Raw genomic sequence first — 24,632 nt, 5'->3', positions numbered from 1 at the left:
GAATCACTTACCACTTTCAGTATAAATACCCAAAATCCAGAAGTTACTTGATTTTACTACACAGACCAGTAATTCTTTACAAAAAAAAAAAAAAACAATAGACTGGTGAAGTGTTTGCAGAGTAATGTCTTCAGTGTTAACCAGGAAAAGAAAATCCGAAAAAATTTCTCCAGTTTTGATGTCACTACACTGGTTGCCTGTGTCATTCAGAATTGACTTAAAAATACTGCTTATGGTTTATAAAGCCTTAAATAATCTCACCCCACCATATATATCGGAATGTCTGACACGTTATATTCCAAATCGTAACCGCAGATCCTCAAATGAGTGTCTCCTTAGAATTCCAAGAACAAAACTTAAAAGAAGTGGTGAGGCGGCCTTCTGCTGCTATGCTCCTAAAATCTGGAATAGCCTGCCAATAGGAATTCGCCAGGCTAATACAGTAGAGCACTTTAAAACACTGCTGAAAACATATTACTTTAACATGGCTTTTGTATAACTTCAATTTAATTTAATTTAACTTAATCCTGATACTCTATATGTTCAATTCATCAAAATAACTATTCATGGTGGCTCTAAAATCGGTACTGACCCCTACTCTCTTTTCTGTTTCTTTTTCCGGTTTCTTTGTGGTGGTGGCCTGCGCCACCTCCACCTACTCAAAGCTTCATGATGCTCCAACAATGATGGATGGATTATAAGGCAGAACTCTACGTGTCCATCATCATCAAGCCCTTCCGTGAGAACCCTAAATACAAAGAGGACTGTTTCATTTATGTTAGGTAGAATGCCCAGAGGGGACTGGGCGGTCTCATGGTCTGGAATCCCTACAGATTTTATTTTTTCTCCAGCCGTCTGGAGTTTTTTTGTTTTTTCTGTCCCCCCTGGCCATTGAACCTTACTCTTATTCGATGTTAATTAATGTTGATTTATTTTGTTTTCTTATTGTGTCTTTTATTTTTCTATTCTTTATTATGTAAAGCACTTTGAGCTACTGTTTGTATGAAAATGTGCTATATAAATAAATGTTGTTGTTGTTGTAGTGTAGCACTTTGAATACCCGCACTTAATTTGTTCAATCTGGGGTCTCAAAAGCTCTCCTGATAGAATTAGCCAGTCTCTCACATGGTACCCTCACCGACACATTCATTTCGAGCCAATTTACAAGCGACATTTAACCTAATATGTATGTCTTAGAGAAAAAATCTACACAGACAATGCCAGGCCACTGTGTAGAATATGCCGCACATTGTGCCCTTATCTTTCATTTTTACCATGCTGACACTTAAGGACATTTTTTTAATAATTGAATAAAAATAATTTTTTTAGATCATAAAGATACACAGTGTAAGACAAAGTGAGCATTGGCCATTGTGCTGGGCTTTTTACCAAAAAAAGGTGTGTTAAGACAGCAGGTTTAACAGGAATGCAGCTTCCCCAATCCCTCACTTACATTCCTGAATGGCTGAACTACAGTCCGTATCAATCTCAGCCCCAAACTCCATCTGATAAGAAAGATGTAAATTAGAGTTAAACTGACATCTTTGCCAAGACTCCTTTCAGACCAAAAGGCACCAACTGGACACCCAAGTCTGTACAAGGAGCTATAATTCAACAAGTGACAACTATGAGTTTTATATATACTATAATACACTATTGTGGCTGTTCGTTTGGCTGTCCAGGATTTTAAATCACCTGTAGCTCACAAACCATTTGACCTATTGACTTGAAATTTGGTTCACATATACTATGTGACGTCTACTATTCGCTTTCGGGGTGATGATTGACCTCCAAGGTTATTCCTCTTTTTATTTTACTGTAGAATCAACTCTCAGCAGCAGCCAGCTGGGCGGACGTGCGGCGCATGTGTACAGGCGCCATTTTCATTCCCTACCACCTTCGCTGTCACTTCCACTACCTCTCCATATCTTAAAATCACCCTTGAGGCAGACTGAACACTTCAGTGCCAGCTTAAGTGAAAAATTAAGGAAAACGTACTAAGTAATTACAACACAAACACTGACTTAATCAATTTGAATGTGAAAAGATGGCGACAAATGAAGAGAAGAACTGGGCCTCTAGAGTGGAAGTAGAGTAGAGTAGAGTAGAGTCAAGAAGCAGCAAGCGTATCAACCTCTGAGCTAACAAATGGTAAACGTTCAGAGAAAGAGGATGAAAACTAGAAATGCTCAAGTCAAGTGGATTCAGTGTACAAAATAATGCACCATTGAGCATGCACCAATTTTGTAACTGGAAGTGACGTTAATCCAATCATGTGAGGTTATACTTTGCTTCAGAAACTAACTGCATTCATCTCTCTGAAGGGGGAAAAGCTGTGGGCTCTCTCTCTGAAATAGCCTTTTGTACCCTGAAATCCACTCCTCTCCAAAATCTAAACGCTGATGAGCCCCTGACTCTTTGGGGGGCTTAAAGCTGACAATCACCTTTCTTTGTGAACTAAAAACTGAGATTCACTCTGCCAAGCTAAGGTCTGGGCCAGTCACTAAGCCCAGACTGAGAAGCAGCCGTTACTTCAAGAAGGGAAATTCTGTATCTAAACTCTTGTGCCAGAAAGAGTCATGTCAAAAAAAGAGTTTTTTCATATGAAGTTGCAGATAACACAGCAAAAAAGGCATGGAACTCCACAAAGAACGGACCATTTCACAATGAGAATGTAATCAAACACAAGAGAAATCCTCCATTAGAACTGGAGCAACAACAACAACAACATTGGTTACCTGTGTCATTCAGGAGTGACTTTAAAATTATGCTTATGGTTTATAAAGCCTTAAATAATCTCGCCCCATCTTATATATCGGAATGCCTGACACCCTATATTCCAAATCATAACCTTAGATCCTCAAATGAGTGTCTCCTTAGAATTCCAAAAGCTAAACTTAAAAGAAGTGATGAGGCTGCCTTCTGCTGCTATGCACCTAAAATTTGGAATAGCCTGCCAATAGGAATTCTCCAGGCTGATACAGTAGAGCACTTTAAAACACTGCTGAAAACACATTACTTTAACATGGCCTTTCTATAACTTCAATTTAACTTAATCTTGATACTCTGTATGTTCAATTCATCATAATAACTATTCATGGTGGCTCTAAAATCCATACTGACCCCTACTTTCTTTTCTGTTTCTTTTTCCGGTTTCTTTGTGGTGGTGGCCAACTCAATGCAATATTGGACACCATCCTTAAAGACTTGTTATTATAAAACTATTTATCTGTGCCACAATAAATTAGAACTAGTAAACAGCCAGCCTCTTCTGAGTTTATGTTTGTCTGTCTTGTCTGTTTTGCATCCTGCCTTATATGTCAATATATACAGTTTATACATTTATCATATTTGTATAATCCATGTGTATATCAATAAATTGTACTAGTCTGTTTCTTAAAACGAGTATGCCTCACTTACCTTGATATAAGTCTAAAAGCCGGAGACACACCTCCTACAACAGAGGAAGGTAAGGTAAATAAAGTAGGAGCCTTAACAAATTATTTAATGAATTTCAAGCATTTGCAGAGGCAAAACTCATAATTAATTGAGCAAGTTAAATTCTCACTTTTTCTACAACAGGTAGTCCTCTTCATGAGCCTGCAGCTTCTTGGAAACTAATAACCTAATGTAGCTCTCTTATTGGTAAATTTGGCTTACTTTTGTAAAAACTGCTGGCAGTTATCCAGGGCCCCAAATACCTTTAATTAGTGACAATGAGAAGCGTTAACAGCAGGTCCGGGATCTCCAGGTTTACCAGTGATACAATAGCGCCCTCTTGTGTCAGTTACCCAGAAGTACAAGCAATAGGGAAATAAGTAAAGAAAAAAGTTTTGTTTGCCATTCCAACTGTTTTATAAAAGAACAGGACCTCCTCCTGAAATTTGCCAGAATGTGCACAGCGAATATTTAATACATTTATATTATATATAATAGGGGTGGCCAACTCCAATCCTGGAGAGCCACTGTAACTACAGATATTCATTCTTACCATTTTCTTAATTAGTAACTAGTTTTTGCCACTAATTAACTTCATTTAATTTATTTGCTATTTAAGACTCAGAGCCTTTAAATCGGGGCTGACCAGGATCGATCCCGGAGGGCCGCCATGGCTTCATGTTGTTGTTCCAACCCAACTGCTTGATGACATATCATTCATAGCTGATGAAGCACTTATTGCTCAAGTGACCTTTTTCTGCTTCATTTTAGTTGTCTTGCTTATTAAGATTTTGAACTCTTAATTGCTTATTTTAGTCTTAAACAGCTGTACACATTGTTTTAACTGCTCCTTATTAGCAATGAGATGCCAGTGACAAAGGAACCAGCAGTTCTACATCAAGATTGTCTCCACCCGTGTGGAGTCATCATTCACTCTTTGGTTTTATTAACTACTCAGAAGAATATTGAAGAGAAAGTAAAGAACTAAAAATGACTTCTCTGTTTTAGGCTCCAAATCACTTGAATCAGTGCTTCTCAACCTTTACATATTTGCGACCTGAGTTTTTCATAACAGTTTTAATCGCACCCCCCTAACGTTTTTTTGAAAGGTGCCCACTAATACCAATTTGTTCTTTTTTAATTAACGATATATCATAGATGCATATTTTATTATACCTACTTAACTTTTATCGACATTTATCTAACTCTATATTTATTTTTCTAGTATCAGAATGTGGTTTAAGTTAATTTGTTTTGGTTTCAACAGATGTATTTTTCATATTTTCAATTCTTGTTTTCTTTTTTTCACATCTTTGCGCCCCCTTTTTGTTACTTCGCGCCAGCCTAGGGGGGGCGGCCCCACAGGTTGACAACCACTGACTTGAATGATTCATGTATCATAAGAAAGGAAAAAACAATCTATGATTTAAGAATGAACTGACATGGCAGAGTTAAAACAATAGCAAGCCATGAAATGAAATAAGATCTTTTATTGATAAGGATTGGCTTCTAATTGAGCAACTGGGTTGGTACATAAAGCTGCAGGCACCGCGGCTCTCCAGAGTCAGAGTTGGCTACGCCTGATACTGTATATAACAACAACAACACTTGTTTCTATAGCACATTTTCATACACAGTATGTAGCACATAGTGCTTTACAAGATGTCAAAGAAATAGTAGCAGAAAAAGAAAAAGAAATTTAAAATATACAGTATAAGAATAAGAATAAACAAATAACATGCAAAAAGTAATATATAAAAATATATCCATACATGCTACATAACGTAAATATATAATTAATACAAAATTAGAGTCCCTGCATACAGATTCACATTTCAAGTCTCAAATGCTGAGTCCAATGCTATGGCCAAGGCGCCAGGATGGACAGATAAGAAAAAAAAAATGTCCAATGCTAGAGAAGAAAACAAAATCTGCAAAGTTTCAAGGGCAAAGGAGCTCAAAGGCCTCCACTGGGCATTCTACCTAATGTAAATGTACTTATGTTGTTCCTTATTGGTTTTTAAATTTCTTCCTAGAGTCCTCGTCGACAGCTGAAGTATCCACTTTCATTCCAACATCACATGGCACCTCAGTAAAAACATAGAGAAAAATAGACATTAATGATTTCAAATCTATGAAGTATATCATAATTCTGTGTACATAGTCTATTAGGGGTAGAGCTAAAATGCACCTATGAAAAAGTCCAATCAAAAAATGGACTTTTAGGAGGTTTTTTTTAAAAAGGTCCCACGGTATCAGGTTAGCATGTGTCTCTGTTGGTAATGTATTCCATATTTTTGGTGCATAACAGCAAAAGGCCTCCTCACCACTTTTTGAAATAATTAGCACACCACAATTAGAAGATCTAAGGCTATGAAACACTCCAAAGTATAGGAAGGAGCAAGATTATTTAAAGCATTATAGACCAATAACTGTGCTGCCCATCTAAGAGAGGTTGAAATGTAAATAATCAGCATAGACCTCAGGATTAACGTTCACAGTGTACCATGTAATGCATATGTCTCTCTCTTATATGCCATTTGCTATGGGATTTGTAAAAGCAGTGTCAATGTTTGTGATCCGCCATCTAGTGGAATGACAGAGACATAGCAACCAGATGGACACAGACAAACACAGATGCTTTTCTTTTCAATTGGATGGACGGTGGATTCATTGTTTCTTAAAGTCAGTTATAAAAGACAAAGTTAACCAATGCAACGATACTAAAACTGGTGAGTTGTGCTCATATTTTCTTTTTCTGACTAACTTTCTTGCTGCTGTAGTCTGAACTAACTGCAACTGATTGTTGTCTTGCTTAGTTAGGTAGTCCAGTTAGGCACTGTTGCTCATACCAATCAATCGACATATGCCAGGGGTGTCGAACTACAGGCCTGGAGGACCACAGTTGCTACACGTTTTCATTCTAACCCTTTTCCTAATCAGTGAGTAGTTTTCACTGCTAATTAACTAATTTTCCCTTTATTTCAATAGCCCTGTTTTTAAGGATGCAGTCCTCTGAGTTGATTTATTTCTTCATTAAATGACAGCCAAACAGAAATGAGATGTGAAACGAGCCAACAGATGACAGGCTAAACTGGCATTTCAAACTCTAACCAATTTCACTCCAACCAGTCTCTTAATGAAAAGCTCATTCTTGCAGTTAATTAAGCCCGGTATTTAATTCAATGGCTTGTTGCTGCTCTCATTCTGCCACAGCAGACATTTCCAGATCTGCTGATTTTTCTGTCTTTTCTAAGAGCACCGTCAAAATGCTTTGGTGACCTGAGAGATCAACCTTACTGAGACCTTCACCTTTCTTTATTTTCAGATATTATGTGATGGGCACAGGTGAGCTGGTCATACGGTGGCTTGTTTTGTGTCTCATTATTGTTTGGCTACTAATTAAGGAAAAAGAAACAACTAAGGGGCCTGAGTCAAGTTAATTAAAATGAAGGCAAAAGAAGTTAATTAGCAGTAAAAATGGCTCACTAATGAAGAAGATCGTTAGAATGAAAACATGCAGCCACTGCGGCCCTCGAGGACCGGAGTTCAACACTCGTGACTTATGCAATGAGAGAGCAGGGAGCTTTTGACCAAGACTAGGCCAGCAGTCAAATTTGAGCCCCTGGCGCTGTAAGACTGGAACACTACCTCTGAGCTACATCACCAACGTTAAGGTGTCCGTACCAAATAACCTCATCAAAACTAAATATATGTATACCAATAACGGTGCACTGCATGATAACGTACAGTGAATACACTTGACTTGAGCATTCATAGTTTTCAGACTGTTTCTCTGTACATTTAGCATTTGTTTGCTCAGTGGTTGATGTGCTTGCTGCTTCCTGAGCTCATCTTCTTTTCTCCACGCTAGTGGCGGCCCACTTCCTCTCTTCTTTCACATTAAAACTGATAAAGTCAGTTTTCATGTTGCAATTAATTAATACGTTTTCCTTAATTTTTCACTTAGACTGGCACCTAAGTCTTCAATCTTCCTCAACAACGATTTAAGATATGAAGAGGTAGGGGAAGTGACGGCGAAGATGGTAGGGATGAGAACGGTGCCCGTATACATGCGCCACCCTGCTGCGCACTGCCAAGAGCGGATTCTACAATAAAATAAAATAAAAATAAAAAGGAATAACCTTGGGGTCAATCATCACCCCAAAAGCAGTTTGTAGACGTCATGCAGTATCTATCCATCCATTATTTAACCTGCTATATCCTAACTACAGGGTCACAGGGGGTCTGCTGGAGCCAATCCTAGCCAACACAGGCTGCAAGGCAGGAAACAAACCCTGGACAGGGTGCCAGCCCACCACAGGTCACGTAGTATATGTGTACCAAATTTCATGTTAATAGTTCGAACGGTTTGCGAGCTACGGGTGATTTAAAATCCTGGACAAACAAACGGACAGACACGGTGGCATATTATAGAAGAAGATATGCTATTAGTTCAGTTCCTGGTTACATGCTACTCACATGCTGAATCTCCCCCTGACTAGCTGTCACTACAACACAAAGGTACAGTGCCAGCAGGCAATATCTTTGTGAAGTATCACAATTATTCAATTCAGTCATTATTTCAAAATATTGTCACACAATTATGTTGTAAAAATGCTGCAATTCTAAATACATTTAATTGGGGCCTTAACTCTCCATGCACTCTTTGCCTTGTGCCATATTTTGTTTTCATTTACTTTCCTATTTACTGTACATTCTCTACAAATTGTTGCCCTGTAAATGACACTCTGAGCTATCACATTCAAATGATACCAACGTGCTATGTTTTTTTCTTTTTCACTGACAGTTTTTGATGACTCCACAGCCAGGGAGGAGCTGAAGAGTGACGCCACATTTCAATGCATAGTTTCGTCTTCAGTTAAGGCATTTTTTCTTAACACCATCTCTTTAACTGTACCCAGTCATCATCCGCTGCCCTTTTACCTTTTACTCATTTGTTGAATTTGCACGGTGGATTGCTGTAGTCTGTGAGGCCTGTTTTGCCACTTTTTATTTGCATGTATGCCCATTACAACTTCTAGTTTCCTGGATATATTTAAAGCTGCACTACCTTCCAGTTTAATTTTATTTCAAGTGCATCTGGCACACTTTAAAATGCATTCCCACATCGAGGAAAAGTGTGAAACAAGTGAATTTCTTATAACTGACTGATTGTAATTTATTACCCTGCTTTTTATATGCAGTTTTATTCAATGTCACTTTTCTGCTTCAGTAACAATATTATATGGTTATCCTAGTGTGATGCCAGCTTAGAGACACCCAATACAGTATCATAAGACTAATGGAGTAAAGGGACTCTAAAAAAAGACGTAACATAGAGAGAACACTCAGACTTTACATAAGAAAACATGCCAGCCTGTAATTCTAGCCCTAATCAAAGACTGTGTTTTTTTGGTGGCCACTATACCCCATTAGTTTATTTAACTTTGTAATGAACAACATGTATGGGCTGGCGTCCCTGACAGGATTGGCCCCCAGATCCTTAACCAGCCAGGGGGCCAACGGAGAGATTGGGGTAGGCTCTGTTACGAGGCTGTATACTCCCCCAACCCACTAGATGGCAGCACCTGGGCTTTGGTACACATTTGGACACCTGCAGGCAATGCTGGGAATTGTAGTCCAGTAGGGTAGCTCTTTTGTGGTCCATGGATGCCACCAGCGGGTGCTGCAAGCTCTCCCAACTTTATGGGACTGTGTGACCTGGAAGTATTTCCAATGGCATCTTCATCCTGGCATCTGAGTATTCCCGGGTCTTCAATAAAAAGAACTTTTTAAATCCATTGAATAGAATGTTCACTAAAGGGTAGCTATAAAATGTGCATAATTAAATGACAATGAAACAGTTAAAATTAGATTAAGGGGGGAGGGGTTGGGGTTACCATAGTACCCCCTATGGAGAAGAAAGGGGCTTAAGGATGTGACAATAGCCACAGTGGCAGTGAATGAGGTAGTTGAGGATAGTTTACTCATTACTAGTGTTGTGGTATCCTCCAAAAATGAAACACAAAAATGGGAGCAGGTTTGCCCTTAATTTTGGTCCAGGCCCAGCGGATAGGTCTCATCCCCAGGCTTCCTAGCACCAAACTGCAAATGTGGGCTTTTCGGCCTGCGCAGGGCCGAAAAGAAGCAAAGCCTCAAAAATGTAGAAGAGGAAAACCATAAAATCTCTGATCCAAAACAAAACAATGCAAGATTTATTGAGGATGATTCCACAGGATCACAAATACCAATGGCAAGGCAAAAAGGAGCAGAAATTAGTAATCAGATCCAAATCAGAAACCATTAGACAGTACCTTATACAGAATGCAGAGGTCAAAAGCCAGGCAATCTAAACATGTACAAAAATAGAATGAGAATCAAAACCAAACCATAATCACTAACTATGCCAAAACTAATGAACACTCAAATGCTTTGGGTTTAGTACTGCTGCACTTACGGCTGCATGAATAGGTGGCCCTGCCTCCTTAAGCTTCACATGCAGATGACAGGGCATATCATACACAACGCTACATAGAAATACAATAGCAAAGAAAATTAAAATTTCAAAAATTCAATTCAATTTAAACAACAACAATAAGATTACATAAGCAAAAAGCCTAGCTGTAACAGTGATCTGCTTAATTTGTCTTTGGGTTACTGCTGTTAAAGAGTGGTTGACCAAGGAGTACGGGAAGAATACAAGGGCTTGAATTTCATATCAAAAGGAGAAAACCTTTATATAATGGTTAATGTATTATCTCTGGTAACTTGCTAGAATAGTGGTGAAGGCCCTTACTCTCTTGGCCTGGTCGGTGTGATCCCTAGAGTGTGGTGTGATTACAGCTAATTAAATGTCATGGGAAACTCATGGGAGACTCTTCTGTAGATCCATATGCAATTACATACTGGAAAATATCGAGGCCCTGCTGCTTACTGACAAGAAAGGATTTACTGGACAGGATTTGTAATAAATGATTGCCCATTTTTTTACCCGTATACTTTATTTTAATAATATAACACACCTTAACGAGACAAAAGAACAAAAAATTCCCATTGTGGCCTGTAGGGGATAAAAGTGAACCCCAAACCTCAGACACAACCACACCAAAACAGCTCTGGGATTAAATAAAGTATATTTATTTTACAAAGTACCTTTTACAGGCTTGTTTTTTCAGCAATTCCCAATTCAAAGAATACAACTCTTTCTCTTACTCTCCTCCCAGGTGAGTTTCGCTTGGCTGTACTGCCTGATTCAGACACTCCCGAGAAGAGTGAGCAGCTTCTTTTCAACATGGACTTGAGAGTACTTCCAGTGTAACAAGACTGCCTCCTGAAACCATTTTTGGATCAGAAGAAACCTCTCCCTAACAGGGGAGCCCACTCCCAGCAGCTTTTCAGGTAATTCCTTTTGCCTTTTGTGCTCCACAGACCTTCTTGGTATTATAGAGCATTTTTATATTAGTAAATCTTTTATTTATAAAGATTCTACATGGCTCTCTGTGTTACTAGCCAGGGCCTTTGACGTCATTTCCCTCCCTAGTGGGTAATTTTGTTAATGTTCAGGACTTATGTGATTTGGGACTCTTCAGTGGCGCAATAATGATTAGGTGTGTTGCTCATGACAACCCAACATCCTGTGACACTGTGTTGCAATTTCAAATGTATGCTATAAGGGTGTCGCCTCAAGTTTCTACTGGGTTAAGCCTGTTTGAATTGGAAGGCAGCCACAGGGACTGTTGGATATTCTATGGGAGGAATGATTAGTGGGTCAGGATGATGATCAGAAATTCAAATTTGTGGATTTGGTCATTTCCCTGCAGGAGATTTCAAAATCGTCCTTGATTGTGAAAAATATTTGCAACTTGAACAAGAGGCGCATGAACAATCATATGATAGGATGTGTAAACTTCATGAATTCCACAAAGGGGATCATGCATTCTTGTTCAGGACTGAACGTCCCTCAGGAAGACACCTTCGAGTTCTTTCAATCTAAAGGAACCACAACTGCAGCGAGGCTATCAAGGAGTTGTTAGGTTTCCAGTATGTTTGAATAAAGCTCCAATATCGTTCCTTCCAGTGCCAGAATAAACATCTCTTTGCCCAGTACTCTCCAGCCTATCTTTTTGAAGAGCTCAAAAGCCCAAATGCAACAACCTGAACTCTGTAGAATGATTTCTCAACTAAAACCCTTCATCTTTGTTCTTGACAGAGTCCAAACTGGCTTTTTTAAAGAAGTCTCTGGTGTGCTAATTGATGGCGTAATTTACATAGTTAACTCGTCATTAGATACAGGGTCTTTCCAGATTCTCTAAAGACTGGAGTAGTTCAACCCCTTAATCTAGACTCCTCTGTGTCTGACAACTTTAGAGACCTATTTCTAACCTGACCTTTTAAAGTAATATTTTAGAAAAGCAGCTTATCAGCATTTAAATGTTTACTTACACAAACATTCTAATCCTGAAAAGCTTCAGTCAGGTTTTATAACAAATCATAGTACAGAAGCTTCACTGGTTGAACTCTGGGTTATTGAAGGCACAGACCAAATATCTGCTCTCATTCCTCTAGACCTGAGCACAGCATTCGGCATCACAGATCATACTATTCTTTTTGTGTATGTTTTCTTTGCATGTAGCTATTTCTTTAACATTTTATAAAACACTTTGAGCTACATCCTTTGCATGAAAATGTGATATAGAAATAAAAATTGTTGTTATTCTTATAAATCACCTTAGACAATGGGTGGGTCTCTATAGTAGTGTTTTAAATTGGTTTCAGTCTTATTTAACATGTAGAAAAATCTTTGTTAGTTGTAGTGTGCAAAAGCACAAACACAAGAGAAAGTTTTGGGAAGCCACCCCTTGTATTGAAGGTCGAGTTGTCTTAAATGACTGATGTTGGTCAATTCTGGACCGGGCTGAATGAGTGAACTGAATGACTTTATAGTGAGGAAACAGGAAGGGTGTGTTGTAGGGCAGGAAGTGTTATGAGATCATCAGAAAGTTACTTACTTATTATTTACTTTTTATTTAATTAGTAATAATAATTATTGTAATTATTTTGTTTTATTTTATTTTGTTTAATAATAAGCAGTAGCCTAGCCAGCTTTAACATGGCCTATTGCTTGTGACCATTGGCGTAGCTGTGGTGGCATTTTTTTACGGGGTGACACTTTTTTAATAAACTTTAATACTAGACTTTTTTGACAATGTTGTTTGATAGAGATATGTCTAACTGATGGGTGTTGTCTTTGACAAAACAGCACAATTTTAAATGTTTAAAAACTGTTTCAAATAAATATGTTGCAAAGTTATATTTTACAAATGCAAATCTTTACCAGTTTGCCAACTTAGAAGACTCTCTCAGTCAACTTATTCCCACGTAAAGGGACGAACATTTCAATCTCGTTATTAATTTTTCATTATTCTCTCAATCTCAACAACAACAACATTTATTCATATAGCACATTTTCATACAAATGATGTAGCTCAAAGTGCTTTCCATGATGAAGAAAGAGAAAAAAGACAAAATAAATAAGAAAATAAATTAGGGAATACTAATTAACATAGAATAAAGGTAAGGTCCGATGGGCAGGAATGACAGAAAAAAAAAATTCAGACGGCTGGAGGAAAAAAATAAAATCTTCAGGAGTTCAGAGGCCACGAGACCACCCAGCCCCCTCTAGGCATTCTACCTAACATAAATGACCTCAATCAGTCCTCGTTGTATTCAGGGTTCACATGGAAGATCTTGATGATGAAGTCATGTGGACTTCTGGCCTTTAATCCATCAACATACAGACATCATGGTGCTCAAGATGAAGAGAACAAAAGACAGCGAAAAAAGGAAAAGGCGAGGGAAGAAGTTTTAAATAAGGATGAAGGGACATTACTGAAATACCTCAATCGTAATTAATAATTAAAATGCTGCTAACATTTTAATTATTTTCATGTTTCGTATGATATGTATTATGTTTTATTTTGTTATTGGGGAGCAGCAAACTCAAAGACAAGAACTCTAGTTACGCCATTGTCTGTCAGTACTTTTTCTTTTTTCTTATATTATGCTTGGAAGAGATCAGTGAGGTCCTAGCAAGTGAAAAGGGCACATGGGCCAATGAGGGGAAAGAAGGAGGGACTTGGGCCACTGTAGCCACTCCTCTGTGTGCATCCCTGTATCTGAGTGGCTGTACCTTTAACAAGAATTCAAGGCTGAACAATTAAATAGTTTCAGAAGCCAGTAGAGGGAACTGTGGCTTAGTGGCCCTGAGACTTTATACATCCTCAATGAGATTGCTGGGAAATTTACAATGCCAGACCTTCTCATTTGTGTCAGCACATATAGGTCAGAAGCTCACTGTTGTGGAGGTCAGGTTTTCTGAAGATAAAGATATGGAACTTGAAACGAAATTATTCATTTTTTTATTTCAGGTGGGTGAACGAGTATTAGAGTCCCTAAGGGGTAAAGTCTGTACTCAGTGACCTGTGAGGTGGGGTTTGTTGATTTTTATTGATTATTATTTCCTTTTTTGTGCATTCTCTGTCTATTTGTTGTTGTGATTCTTAAATTAAAACATTGTGTATGATAATTTTTCACTTTCTTGCCATTTATTCCAGCTTTCACAGATACCTCGGAGGCACACTACTGTTATATTGGATTAATCATTACTGTCATTTTTGGTTAATGTGCAGCCTATTTATCATTTAACTGTTGGCCCCTGTTCTGTTTATGCCAGAGGGTTCTCTCCTACTTTTGGATATAATGAGTTGTTAACACTGATATCTGGACCCCAACAGCACCCGTCGGCATGCAGTTTCTTTTGTAAGCTCTGTAGCTGCAGAAAACACCATCAGAAATCTCAAAAGCAAAACTCAAACAAACCTTTAGTAGATTTTTTTTTTCACTGAGCAGAGGCTCAGAGCACTGTAACAAATTCAGAAGTTAATGAAATCACAAAATATGCAAATTATTAATTACATAATACATGCAAAATCAATTAATCTAAATATATAAAATCCAACAATACCAGCTCATTAACATTATCGTTGAGCTATGTCAAGTTGACAATAAAGAAGTGGAAAACAAAAACACCAGTCAACAGCAATCTCTTGGCAAAATAAACCTTTGGTTGTTGAGGTTGGTTAGGAGGCACAGTCAGTTTACAGCAAAACAACAGCTGCAGTCACAATCCTGGGGACCTCAGCCAACAGGCTGCCCACCCTCCATAGTGCAGTCTGTGCTGAACCAACTAACCAACTATTGTGACATAATTTTTCCAAACATTGTTTCCACCCTCTCAGGTCTTTTCCAAGGATAAGAAAACAGCTTGAAAGTAGAACAGTGGCACCAACTGCCACAGCAGGATGAGGAGAAGAGAAACAGAGGAGGGTTATTAACAGCTTGTGATTATTGTATTACTTATATTTCTATACAGATAACTAACAAACAGACATACAATATGCACAGCTAAACAGAAGCTCAAATTATAGTGTTCTAGACTAAGGTAGAGAGTCTTCAACCTGGATTTAAAACCAGGCAGACTATTTCACAGCTTTGGGGCCATGTAGCCAAAACCTCAACCTCCCACTATGAAATTGTAAATCCTTGCAGTCTCTAGTAGGCCAGCATCTTGAGGACTTAATGCACACTCTCATATGTAAATAATAATAAGTTCAGTTAGGTCAACAGGGCCTTGGTTATTTAAGGTTTTATATGTAAGGATTTTGAAATCAGCTCTAAATGTAAATAGGAGCCAGCGTAACGTCTTAAGACCTGGAGTTATGTGTTCATACTTTATAGTTCTTGTAATGATTCTGGAAGTAGCATTTTGAATTAACTGAAAGCTGAAAACAGAAATGGTTGAAGAGTTAGTGAAGCCTGTGAATTTGTAGGGACCACCAATTTAAACTTCAACAAGGGCTGACTGGGGGCAACGCGTGTTAACACGACGTGACTTAATATATTAATATATCCAAAACTAATGGTAAATTTTTTAAATGTTACAGTATATATACAGTAAATAGCTGAATACAAGCACACCACCATTGCTGATTTACTGCTGTTTTATTTAGCATGAAAGAGAATTCTGCTTAATTATTTACCTGTGACTGCAGAATGCTTTGGTCTTATCTTCAATTCTACATAAAATGTGTGGATCAACTCTGGATAGGATGAACATGTAAAACACGCTCATGCACAATTATTTTTGGGATGTGAGAGAAAAACTTGCAAAATCCACACAGAATGTGATAAGGTGTGGGATTGAACTCAAGACTCTGGACTTATTGTACCACTAGTTCATTCACTTCTCTTTCCATACAGAAGGCCACCACAGAGTTAGAATATAGGCCAAATAGGCAAATCTTTTAGGCTCATGTACCGTATAAATTCATATATAAGTCGGGTCTTGAAACCTAAAAAATCGATCATAAAATCAGACCCAAACACTTAATTTCTTTTTTTTTTTTAACATCGTCTTGCCTCCTCCAATCTCGCATCAGTTTCTCAGAAGCATCGAATTTTGTTGCAGCAGCGCAGCTACCAATTTCTTTCACTACTTCATCGACGTTTAATTTAAAACCAGCTTCATATTTTCTTCTGATTGAATGCTCCATCATAGATAAGGGATGCACTTACGATAAAGGTGTATGTATGTGTGAGATACAAACGACACAAATCAGTGTAAACGTTGTTATGCAGCGTTTCTCAACCTTTAAATATTTGCGACCTGAGTTTTCATAACAGTTTTAATCACACCCACCCTAACATTTTTTTGAAATGTAGATGCATATCTTATTATACCTACTTAACTTTTATTGACATTTATCTAACTCTATATTTATTGTTCTAGTATCAGAATGTAGTTTAAGTTAATTTGTTTTGGTTTCAACAGATTTTTTTTTCATATTTTTGGTTCTTGTTTTCTTTTTTTCACATCTTCGCGTCCCCCTTTTTGTTACTTTGCGCCCCCCTAGGGGGGCCCACCCCACAGGTTGAGAACCACTGTTGTTATGGAATAGTTTGGGTATTACCGTGTGGTCACATAGGCACAACAACAACAACATTTATTTATATAGCACATTTTCATACAAACAATGTAGCTCAAAGTGCTTTATATGATGAAGAAAGAGAAAAAAACACAAAATAAATAATTTAAAAGTCGGGAACACTAATTAACATAGAAAAAAATAAGGTCCGATGGCTAGGGATGACAGAAAAAACAGAAAAAACTCCAGACGGCTGGAGAAAAAAAATAAAATCTTCAGGGGTTTCAGAGAGAGAGCGGTCAGGAGCACGCACTGATACAGCGCATTGCCACACCCACATAGAAAAAAAAGGCAGTGTGCTCCATGGTTACTCTCTCAGATGGGCGTTAGCATATAATACTCCCTTGTACCAATAGCATTAGTTTTTCGCATTCAATTTATACGACCAACATTACAAAATACCAGAAATTATACTGTAAAATCAAGTCCCGACTTATCCACGGGAGAACTTATCAATAAGTTTATATGGTAGTTGTCTACTGCATCTTCCCCACATCAGGGTAAGAGGCAGATGTCAACCCCAGACAGAACATCAGTTTGAGAGATGATACACAAACTTGCATCAGACCATGTTACATTTGCCTGTAAACCTTACATGTGCATCCTTTAGATGTAAAAAGAAATAGCAGGTCACTCAGAAAACCCACATGGACAGGAATGGAACATGCATCTACTGGAACCAATGAATCTACGACTATTAACCACTGCCCAGTCCCACTGCTTTTACCTTATGAAGCATTGTTACTGTATGTTTGTGGTGATGAGTCACTCTTTATTTCATAAAATATGGAACCAACACAACACCCCATGTCTTCAGTTTCAGTCATTCCCATGGCAAGCATTCCTGACTGGAATACAATTGATTCATTCACAATGCAAGCTGTTAGAGACACTTTAGTGATAATCTACATTTAAAGGTGGGCTGATCAGCACTTTTGAATATTTTGTGTTATTCGATGCTAGCCTACTTTCACTCAGCATTCAAAACAGTCTTTTTGGCAGACTGATATTATATAAACACTCCGTCTGGCAATGTTTAAATAGCTAAATGCTCTCCACACAGTGCCGTGCTTGTTCAACACAAGAGCTGCTTTGGGTTTTTGCCCGCAGGTCCTTGGCGTGGTTATGAATATGCAGACGTCCACTGGGCTGAATGCAATTACACTAACACAGAAGCAAATATCCATGACATTATTTTTCCCTTGAATAACAGGTTTACAAAGTAGTGGTAGCAAGAAAATAGGAAACTCAAATTATTCTAAAATTGCTACATAAAGCAGGTTATAAGGACAAAAAATCCAGCATTCAGACCTAATATAGGAAATAGGAATAATATAGGAAGTAAGGATTCCTTACTTTCAATGAGTCCTGTATTGTTGTTTCATGAACTGCACACTTGATTTAGCAATGTGTTACAGTATATGAGGTGGGGGTATTTTCTGTTTATTTAACTTTGAAAATATTCTGTAGAGGTGTTTATTGGAAATACAGTAAATTTCTTGTCATCTGCAGATTAGCTTTTTGTAAGAGTAAAAAAAACAAAAAGACAGAATTATGGGTAAAGTAAACATTACTGCAAATACAAACATTGCCAGAGGAGTGAGGATTAATGATGTGCTGCATTTGCTCACGCAAGGCCTTTTTTTTTTTTGCTTTGACTCTGCCGCTTTGCCCCAGGGATGTGCCTATTCTGCCTTGTTCACTTCACAGCTACAGTCTGAAAAGTAGAATCAGTAGTAGTAGCTTACAGGAAAAACATTTTGGTCTGTATGTATTGTAATGAAGGTGTTACTTTTAATTGCAAAAAAAGAGCACCAAAGTCCTGAGTTTATGTAAAAATAGTGGCTTTAGTATACAAATCATAATAGGAGGGATGATTACTGAGAGAACATAAATAAACAGAAAACAAACCTTGACTGTCCTGTTTGGCTTGTCTAAGCAGGGTCTGGCCTCTAACAAGTAGGTGGGGTGCTTATCCTTACGCCTATTTCATAAAATGCAGTGCCCAATACTAAAACACTATCTTTTACAATCGTTCCAGTTCTCTCCCCGACCGCATTTCCTTCTTGATGTCTTATCCTTTATCTCACCTCCATGTTAGGTACAATGCCCATTGGGGAATGGGCAGTCTCCTGGCCTTGGAACCCCTGCAGATTTTTTTTTTTTCTACAGCACTCTGGAGTATTTTGCTTTTTTTTTTGTCTCCTGGCCATCAGACCTTACTTTAGTCTTTTTTATTTAGTATTGCCTAATCTTATTTTCATTTTTACATTTTTATTTTTTATAAAAATTTCTTTCTTCGTCTTGTAAAGCACTTTGAGCTACATCATTTGCATGAAAATGTGCTATATAAATAAATGTTGTTGTTTTTCTGACTGTAACGTTAAGGGAATACTGGTAAAGAGCAGCATATACACTTCGTTGCTTTGGGATCTGAGATCTGGAATAAAGCTCCACCTCCCCATATCATAATTGCTAAAAAAAATAATTGTAAACCTGTCAGTTGCTCCAGTGCTTTCTCTCTAAGTAGAAACACTCAGTTGCCCTCTAATTGAACTGGCATTTTACCAGTCCTTCATAACCACACTATCACTTTGGCATCCTTGGAGTAATCACTTCCAGAAGCAGCGGCAGACCTACATTTAGGGGCCCTGAAGCTTGATCTGTTAATGTAGGCCCTTTTGCAACCAGCAATGAGGTCTGGGTAACCACTGTTAATAAAATCTACAGGCTTAAGCTAATGTGATGCTATTTCATATTTATTTTTGAGTAAGGGTAATTAAAACTTTATACATTTATGAACACTTTATTGAAAAAAATTCTTGTATTGATCGCTGTCACAAGTGCTATTACATTGAAAAGGCAATCACAATGCTAGCATGATTCACATTAACACTGCCATTGCCTTTCAATGGCTCTCCTTTTTTATTATGACACGTCATTTGCTGTTTGCATCTGCCAAAGAAGATATTTTTATTACCTTTTAATTTTACTGTATTTTAATTATACATTGGTAAATCTGTCATTATTTATTGTAATATTATCATATTTTTATTATATTTTAAGATTATTTGCAGTGTGGTCTATGGCCGGCTTGTCATCCCGGCCAGTACCCCCAGGCCGCCAGATGGAGCCCAACCCTGCAGCATGGAGGTGCCCCGAAGACCAGCAGGGAGGGAATCCTGGACAATGGAGTTTTCATCCACAGCCCTGCTGGATACCCCAGGGGCCGCTAGATGGAGCTGCAGGGAGGAGCAAAGAATATTATTTGCCCTATGCCCCGGAAGTACGTCCGAGTCACATGGACAAGGGGAATGACGTGCTTCTGGGGTGAAGAAAAGGAAGAGTTTTGATCTGACCCGGAAGTGCTAAGAAATCACATGGACTGAGGGTTCAGAAGCAGTTCCGGGTCACGGACTATAAAAGGACTGTGGCAGCTCCTAGAAGGTGAGCTGAGCTGGGTGGTAGGAGGGCAACGCATCTGGGAGTGGTGGAGAGTTTATTAGTGTGATTATTGTGTATTTAATGAGTATTGTGGAGGAGAGGGTGCTTTGTGCACTGTTGTTAATAAATATAGTATACTTTTGGACTTTTACTTGGTGTCTGGAGTCTTGGACAGGTGTTCAAGGGAGCGATAGCGCCCCCTATCTGCCACAGCACGATAAAAAGTTACTGAATTATCGTCCTTTACAATGACCACAAGCGACGAAGGATGCTTTTATTATTTTGAATATGGCTAGCCTGATAAACAATTCTTATTAAAAATATTCATTTCTGACATAAATGTTAATAGTGTTATTTTTAATGTTAGTGTTATTTTTAATTATTTTATATTAAATATATATAGAATGAAACATCCTTAATTTGAATGTTTTTTCATTTATGGTTATCTTATATGATATTTTAGTAATCTTTTCATTTTTGTTGTAACTATTATTTTCCATTGAATTATGCTATATTATTAATGCTGTTATTTAAAAAAAAAAAAACCTTTTCATACAGTAGACACCCAAAAGTTTTAAGCAATGTAGACTAAAGTTGCTTCCGGAGCTTCCTGAAGGTTAAGTTTCATTAGTTTCATAGTAGATCTACCTCTGTCCAGAACGCCCCTTACAATGTTCCTTGGTGGGCACCTATCCATGCTGCCACTTGGAATATCTGTCCATTTACCAATATGAGCACCTGTTTAGAATACATACCCTGCCAGATCTGTTACTTCTTTTTTCTTTGTCCAGTGCCATTTCTACCTGTTCCCCTACCCCTATGTGATCAGGCAGTATACTCATGTTAAACTAGTTAGGGTATTAGTGTCCTCTGATCAGAATTTTGAACTAAATGTAATTTTTTATATGAACTTTATTGAATTACTTGTGATTCTTGAATAGTCATTTTAGACATGATAACTAATCAGTTTTTACCATATGTATGTTATGTATGGCCTTTTCTTATAATATAATGTGTGATCATAACTTTTGATGGGGTACATAATACCTTTTCTTCACAATAGTTAGTCTTTATCTCCATCAATCTCTTGTTTGTCTGATTTTCCATATCCATGTCTTCTTTGATCATTATGTGGCTGAAAAACTTCATCTGTCACTTTCTCATAATAGAACCTTCTCATTTGTAGTGTCACTTATCCAGCCAACTTTTATGATGCATCTTAGAAACCACAACTCAGCTGATACAATTCTTTGTTCGATTTTAGGAGAATTTGTCCAACACACTGATGGATCAATCACACACTGATTTAAAAAAATACAACAAAATTTAGTTAAGCTGTTAACAGCACCTGTTCACAGAAAATGCAGTTTTTTAAACAATAGTACTCACAAGCAAGAAAATTAAAAGTTTAACATTTGTAAAATAAAACAGAGGAACACAGAAAAAGGTGTGGGGTAGTTACCCTGTACACTTGAAGATTTCTGGTAGTTTGATACAGAATAACCAACCGAGTCCAAAAGTGAGGTCCAAATGAGTCCAAAACAGAACTGAGGTACAATGGCCATACTGTAGCTGACTGAAAGGAAGAGGAGGGACGGGAAGGAGAAGTGACATCTTTAGGAGGTCATTTCTGAGGGACCAAAAAGCGGAAGTGATGCTTTTTAGGAGATGGGTTCTTCTGATGGTTTGCAAAGGAGAAAGAGTTAGAGTACAGAACCAACCAACCCCTTGTCCGATAGATAAACACATTTATTCAAGCATGTACACTGTCTTCTATGGGCACTTGTGTGACACATTATAATATTAGATGGTCCTGCCCAGCCCATATTTCCAGATTAATTCAATATAAAAATGTATGGTTCATTCTGGTTTAGGAATAATCACAACTGGACTGAATTCTTTTCAACTGTATGACTCTGTAGTTTGTTTCTGATTCTGACAACACACTGCGTGAAGAAGTGTTTCCTGGCTTCAGCCTTAAATGCACTTTTCCTTCATTTAAATGGTTGTCCCATGAGTATATGATTACATTTTTAAAAAACTTCTGCTCTATCAACCTTATCAATGCCTTTTAGAATTATGAAGACCCGGATTATGTCCCCATGCAGTGTTTTGTGTTTAAGACTAATGATGAGCAAAACAGCCATGTTTCAATCTGCCTACAGTTTCACAAAACTGACACTACACTTTATTTTGCTGCCCATTTTGCAATTGCTAAATGCGAAACTCACCAATAAAAGTTATTGGGGGATTTTGAAGATTTTTTGGTCTAGAAAACAAGGGATATTGCTCCCTAAAGACTTCATACTTTCATATTTTCTGTTGCCTCATACAGGTAACTGCCTGCACACCAGTAAAATTAATACTATGTATGCCCTTTTTTCATGTTACTATGGAGGTGCAGTGTGGTTTTTAAGAATGTGACATCCTGCATATTTTCTACATGAACACTCACCAAAAAACAGAAGAACCATTCACTGCATGGAAGTCCACTTGACCCCACCATTACCTGCCAACCACCCTCTCATTTTTCTTGACTCCTGCAGATGAGGGCTCAAAACACTTCATACACCACGGAACTGTGAGTTTCACTTCTGTCTCTGATGCATCTTTAGGATTCAGATCACCAAGATTGTCATTTTAAATCTCAAACTTGGTGTCCTCTTACCAGTACAAACACGACACACATCTGAAAGCTTAAGAAAATGTCTATACATGACAGGAAAAGAGTGTGGTGATATTCTTTTTAATATAAATCTTTGTTTAAATACTAAATGTAAATAATTTAGTAATGACAATAATCTATGCATGAAAATGCTTTCATACAGGAAACAAAACACCTTTCATGTTGTGTCAATGGGATCAATTTTGCAGAAAATGAAAAGCTATTTGTGTCACAAATTTTTTGTGAAGCAAAACATTAAGTTTCATGAGGAATTCAATTTTACAAATCATTTTGCTCATCACTTCTCAAGACTACAAAGGTTCAACTCCCTGACCCTCTCTATCAGAGCAGAACAGTTCATTCTATTTATTTTTTAATTCAAAGGATGCCTGGATGTGGAGGAGAAGAGTTTATACATCATGTAGCCTGCAATAGGCATGACCACCTCTGACCATCGAAAAGCAACACAAAATGGTAGGGCCTATGAAAAATTTCCAACAAAAATGGTGGTGGAGGTGACATCCTTAACATATTGCTAAAACTGACTAAATTTACAAATAACAACAAGCTTATAACAAGAAGATTGTCATTAATATCAATTACAAAAATCCGGACATGAGCATCAGTAGGCTTTGTGCCCTAGAAACCAAGTTACCCAAACTATTCTATTAAATTTCAGTAATTCTTTACCACTCTGATGCTGATCTTTCTGATCATAAAATAAGCCATTATGATAGCAAGTGATGAGAATTCGTAATTAATTGCCATAATTTTCGAGATATAATGAAAAATTAATTTGAGGGTTCTTCTAGAATACCTCTTCCTCTTGCACGATTTGGCTCAAAAATGAATCAGCACATCATCATCTCATAACATTCTTCAGTTTCGAGTTTGGTATTTTTCCTTCCAGCCATTTTAGCTGTAGACCAGTGTTTCCCAACCTCGGTCATGTGTGTTTTTTCTGATGAATGTTTAGCCACTTATAGTATATTTCTCCTCTCACTTATTTAGCCATGATTAAGTGATTCCTGTAACATCATACTTCCAGGGCAATACTATTTCTTGTACTTTATGTACTGTATTTTGTTGCTAATTTTCCTTGCATTTAGAAATAAACATCTGATATAAATATTGTAAATACAGTACATATGCAATGTTTTTTTGACGATTTTGGTTGAGTTAGTCAGTCCTATATATCTTAAATAGGATTTTCCTCCATACAATCTAGTTAGATATTTATGCACTTCTCTGAAGACCCTTGCTAAATATTATTTGTCCCTTCATTTTTAGATGCAACATGTCTTGTTAGAAAAAAATGCTAAAACCTTCTTGTTCATAGCATGCATTCATTCATGTGCTATCCCTCAACATTATGCTATGGTGTGCCAGGGGAGTACCTTGGGGATGACAGATGCTTTAATAAACTGATCAGCAAGGTCAATTGTCTTCTCCAAATTTGTCAGTTTGTCAGTTTTCATCCTAACATTATGAGATAGGTTTCAGACTATACATTAAATATGCATTGAGCATATTTTCCACACTTATAAAATAGTTTACTTATTGTTTTTAATGTTTGCACTATATTTGTTCCACATTTTATGTTCTGTGTAATATTACTGAAGCAAGCAATTTATTATCCCTTGAGAAATGGATTGTTAAACGTTTATAGTAAACTCAACTTAGTTGTCACAATCGAACGTTAACAATGTTCCATGCTATCCTCAATAAGATTTCTAATCTAGAAAAAAATGTTATTTATGCTTGGTGCTGCTAGCCTGTTTCTGGGTTGCTCTGACCATGCAGTGTTTTTGCTGTGTGCTCATGTGTAGCCTGAACATTTCAGCTCTGCATTGGGGCTTAAAGCTTAAATATTAGTAGATTAAGTAACCCATTTATTGATTTTTGAAGTTGCTCCTCTTGCTGCTAGGCATGTAGTCATCATTATTATTATCTAGCTTGAGAGCATTTTTCAGAAAGTGAGTAATTTTTAATAATATATGAAATGTTCTGTTTGCTTTTGGTCAACCTGAGTCACCCCT

The 24,632-nt window shown here is 37.5% G+C and overlaps 1 protein-coding gene across 4 annotated transcripts in view; it reads left to right on the top strand.

Annotated features, from left to right (window-relative positions):
• Nucleotides 1-19,592, top strand: part of LOC120539052 (lysosomal thioesterase PPT2-A-like) — a 78,984-nt gene extending 59,392 nt beyond the window's left edge. Inside the window, exons 11-13 of one of the 4 annotated variants that reach the window (XM_039768755.1) lie at nucleotides 8,249-8,319; nucleotides 10,665-10,839; nucleotides 19,551-19,592. In XM_039768755.1, coding sequence (XP_039624689.1) covers nucleotides 8,249-8,319; nucleotides 10,665-10,742 — 149 coding nt within the window. In that variant the 3' untranslated portion in view covers nucleotides 10,743-10,839; nucleotides 19,551-19,592. Of the gene's footprint in view, nucleotides 1-8,248; nucleotides 9,554-10,664; nucleotides 10,840-19,550 lie in introns of those variants that run through there. The other 3 variants (XM_039768759.1, XM_039768753.1, XM_039768760.1) reach the window with 3 other exon arrangements.
• The last annotated feature ends 5,040 nt before the right edge of the window (nucleotides 19,593-24,632 follow it).

The sequence above is a fragment of the Polypterus senegalus genome, chromosome 11 (genome assembly GCF_016835505.1).
Source record: "Polypterus senegalus isolate Bchr_013 chromosome 11, ASM1683550v1, whole genome shotgun sequence".
Taxonomy (NCBI): Eukaryota; Metazoa; Chordata; class Cladistia; order Polypteriformes; family Polypteridae; genus Polypterus; species Polypterus senegalus.
Note: the sequence above shows the minus strand (reverse complement) of the source record. Positions and strands in the feature narration are given on the sequence as shown.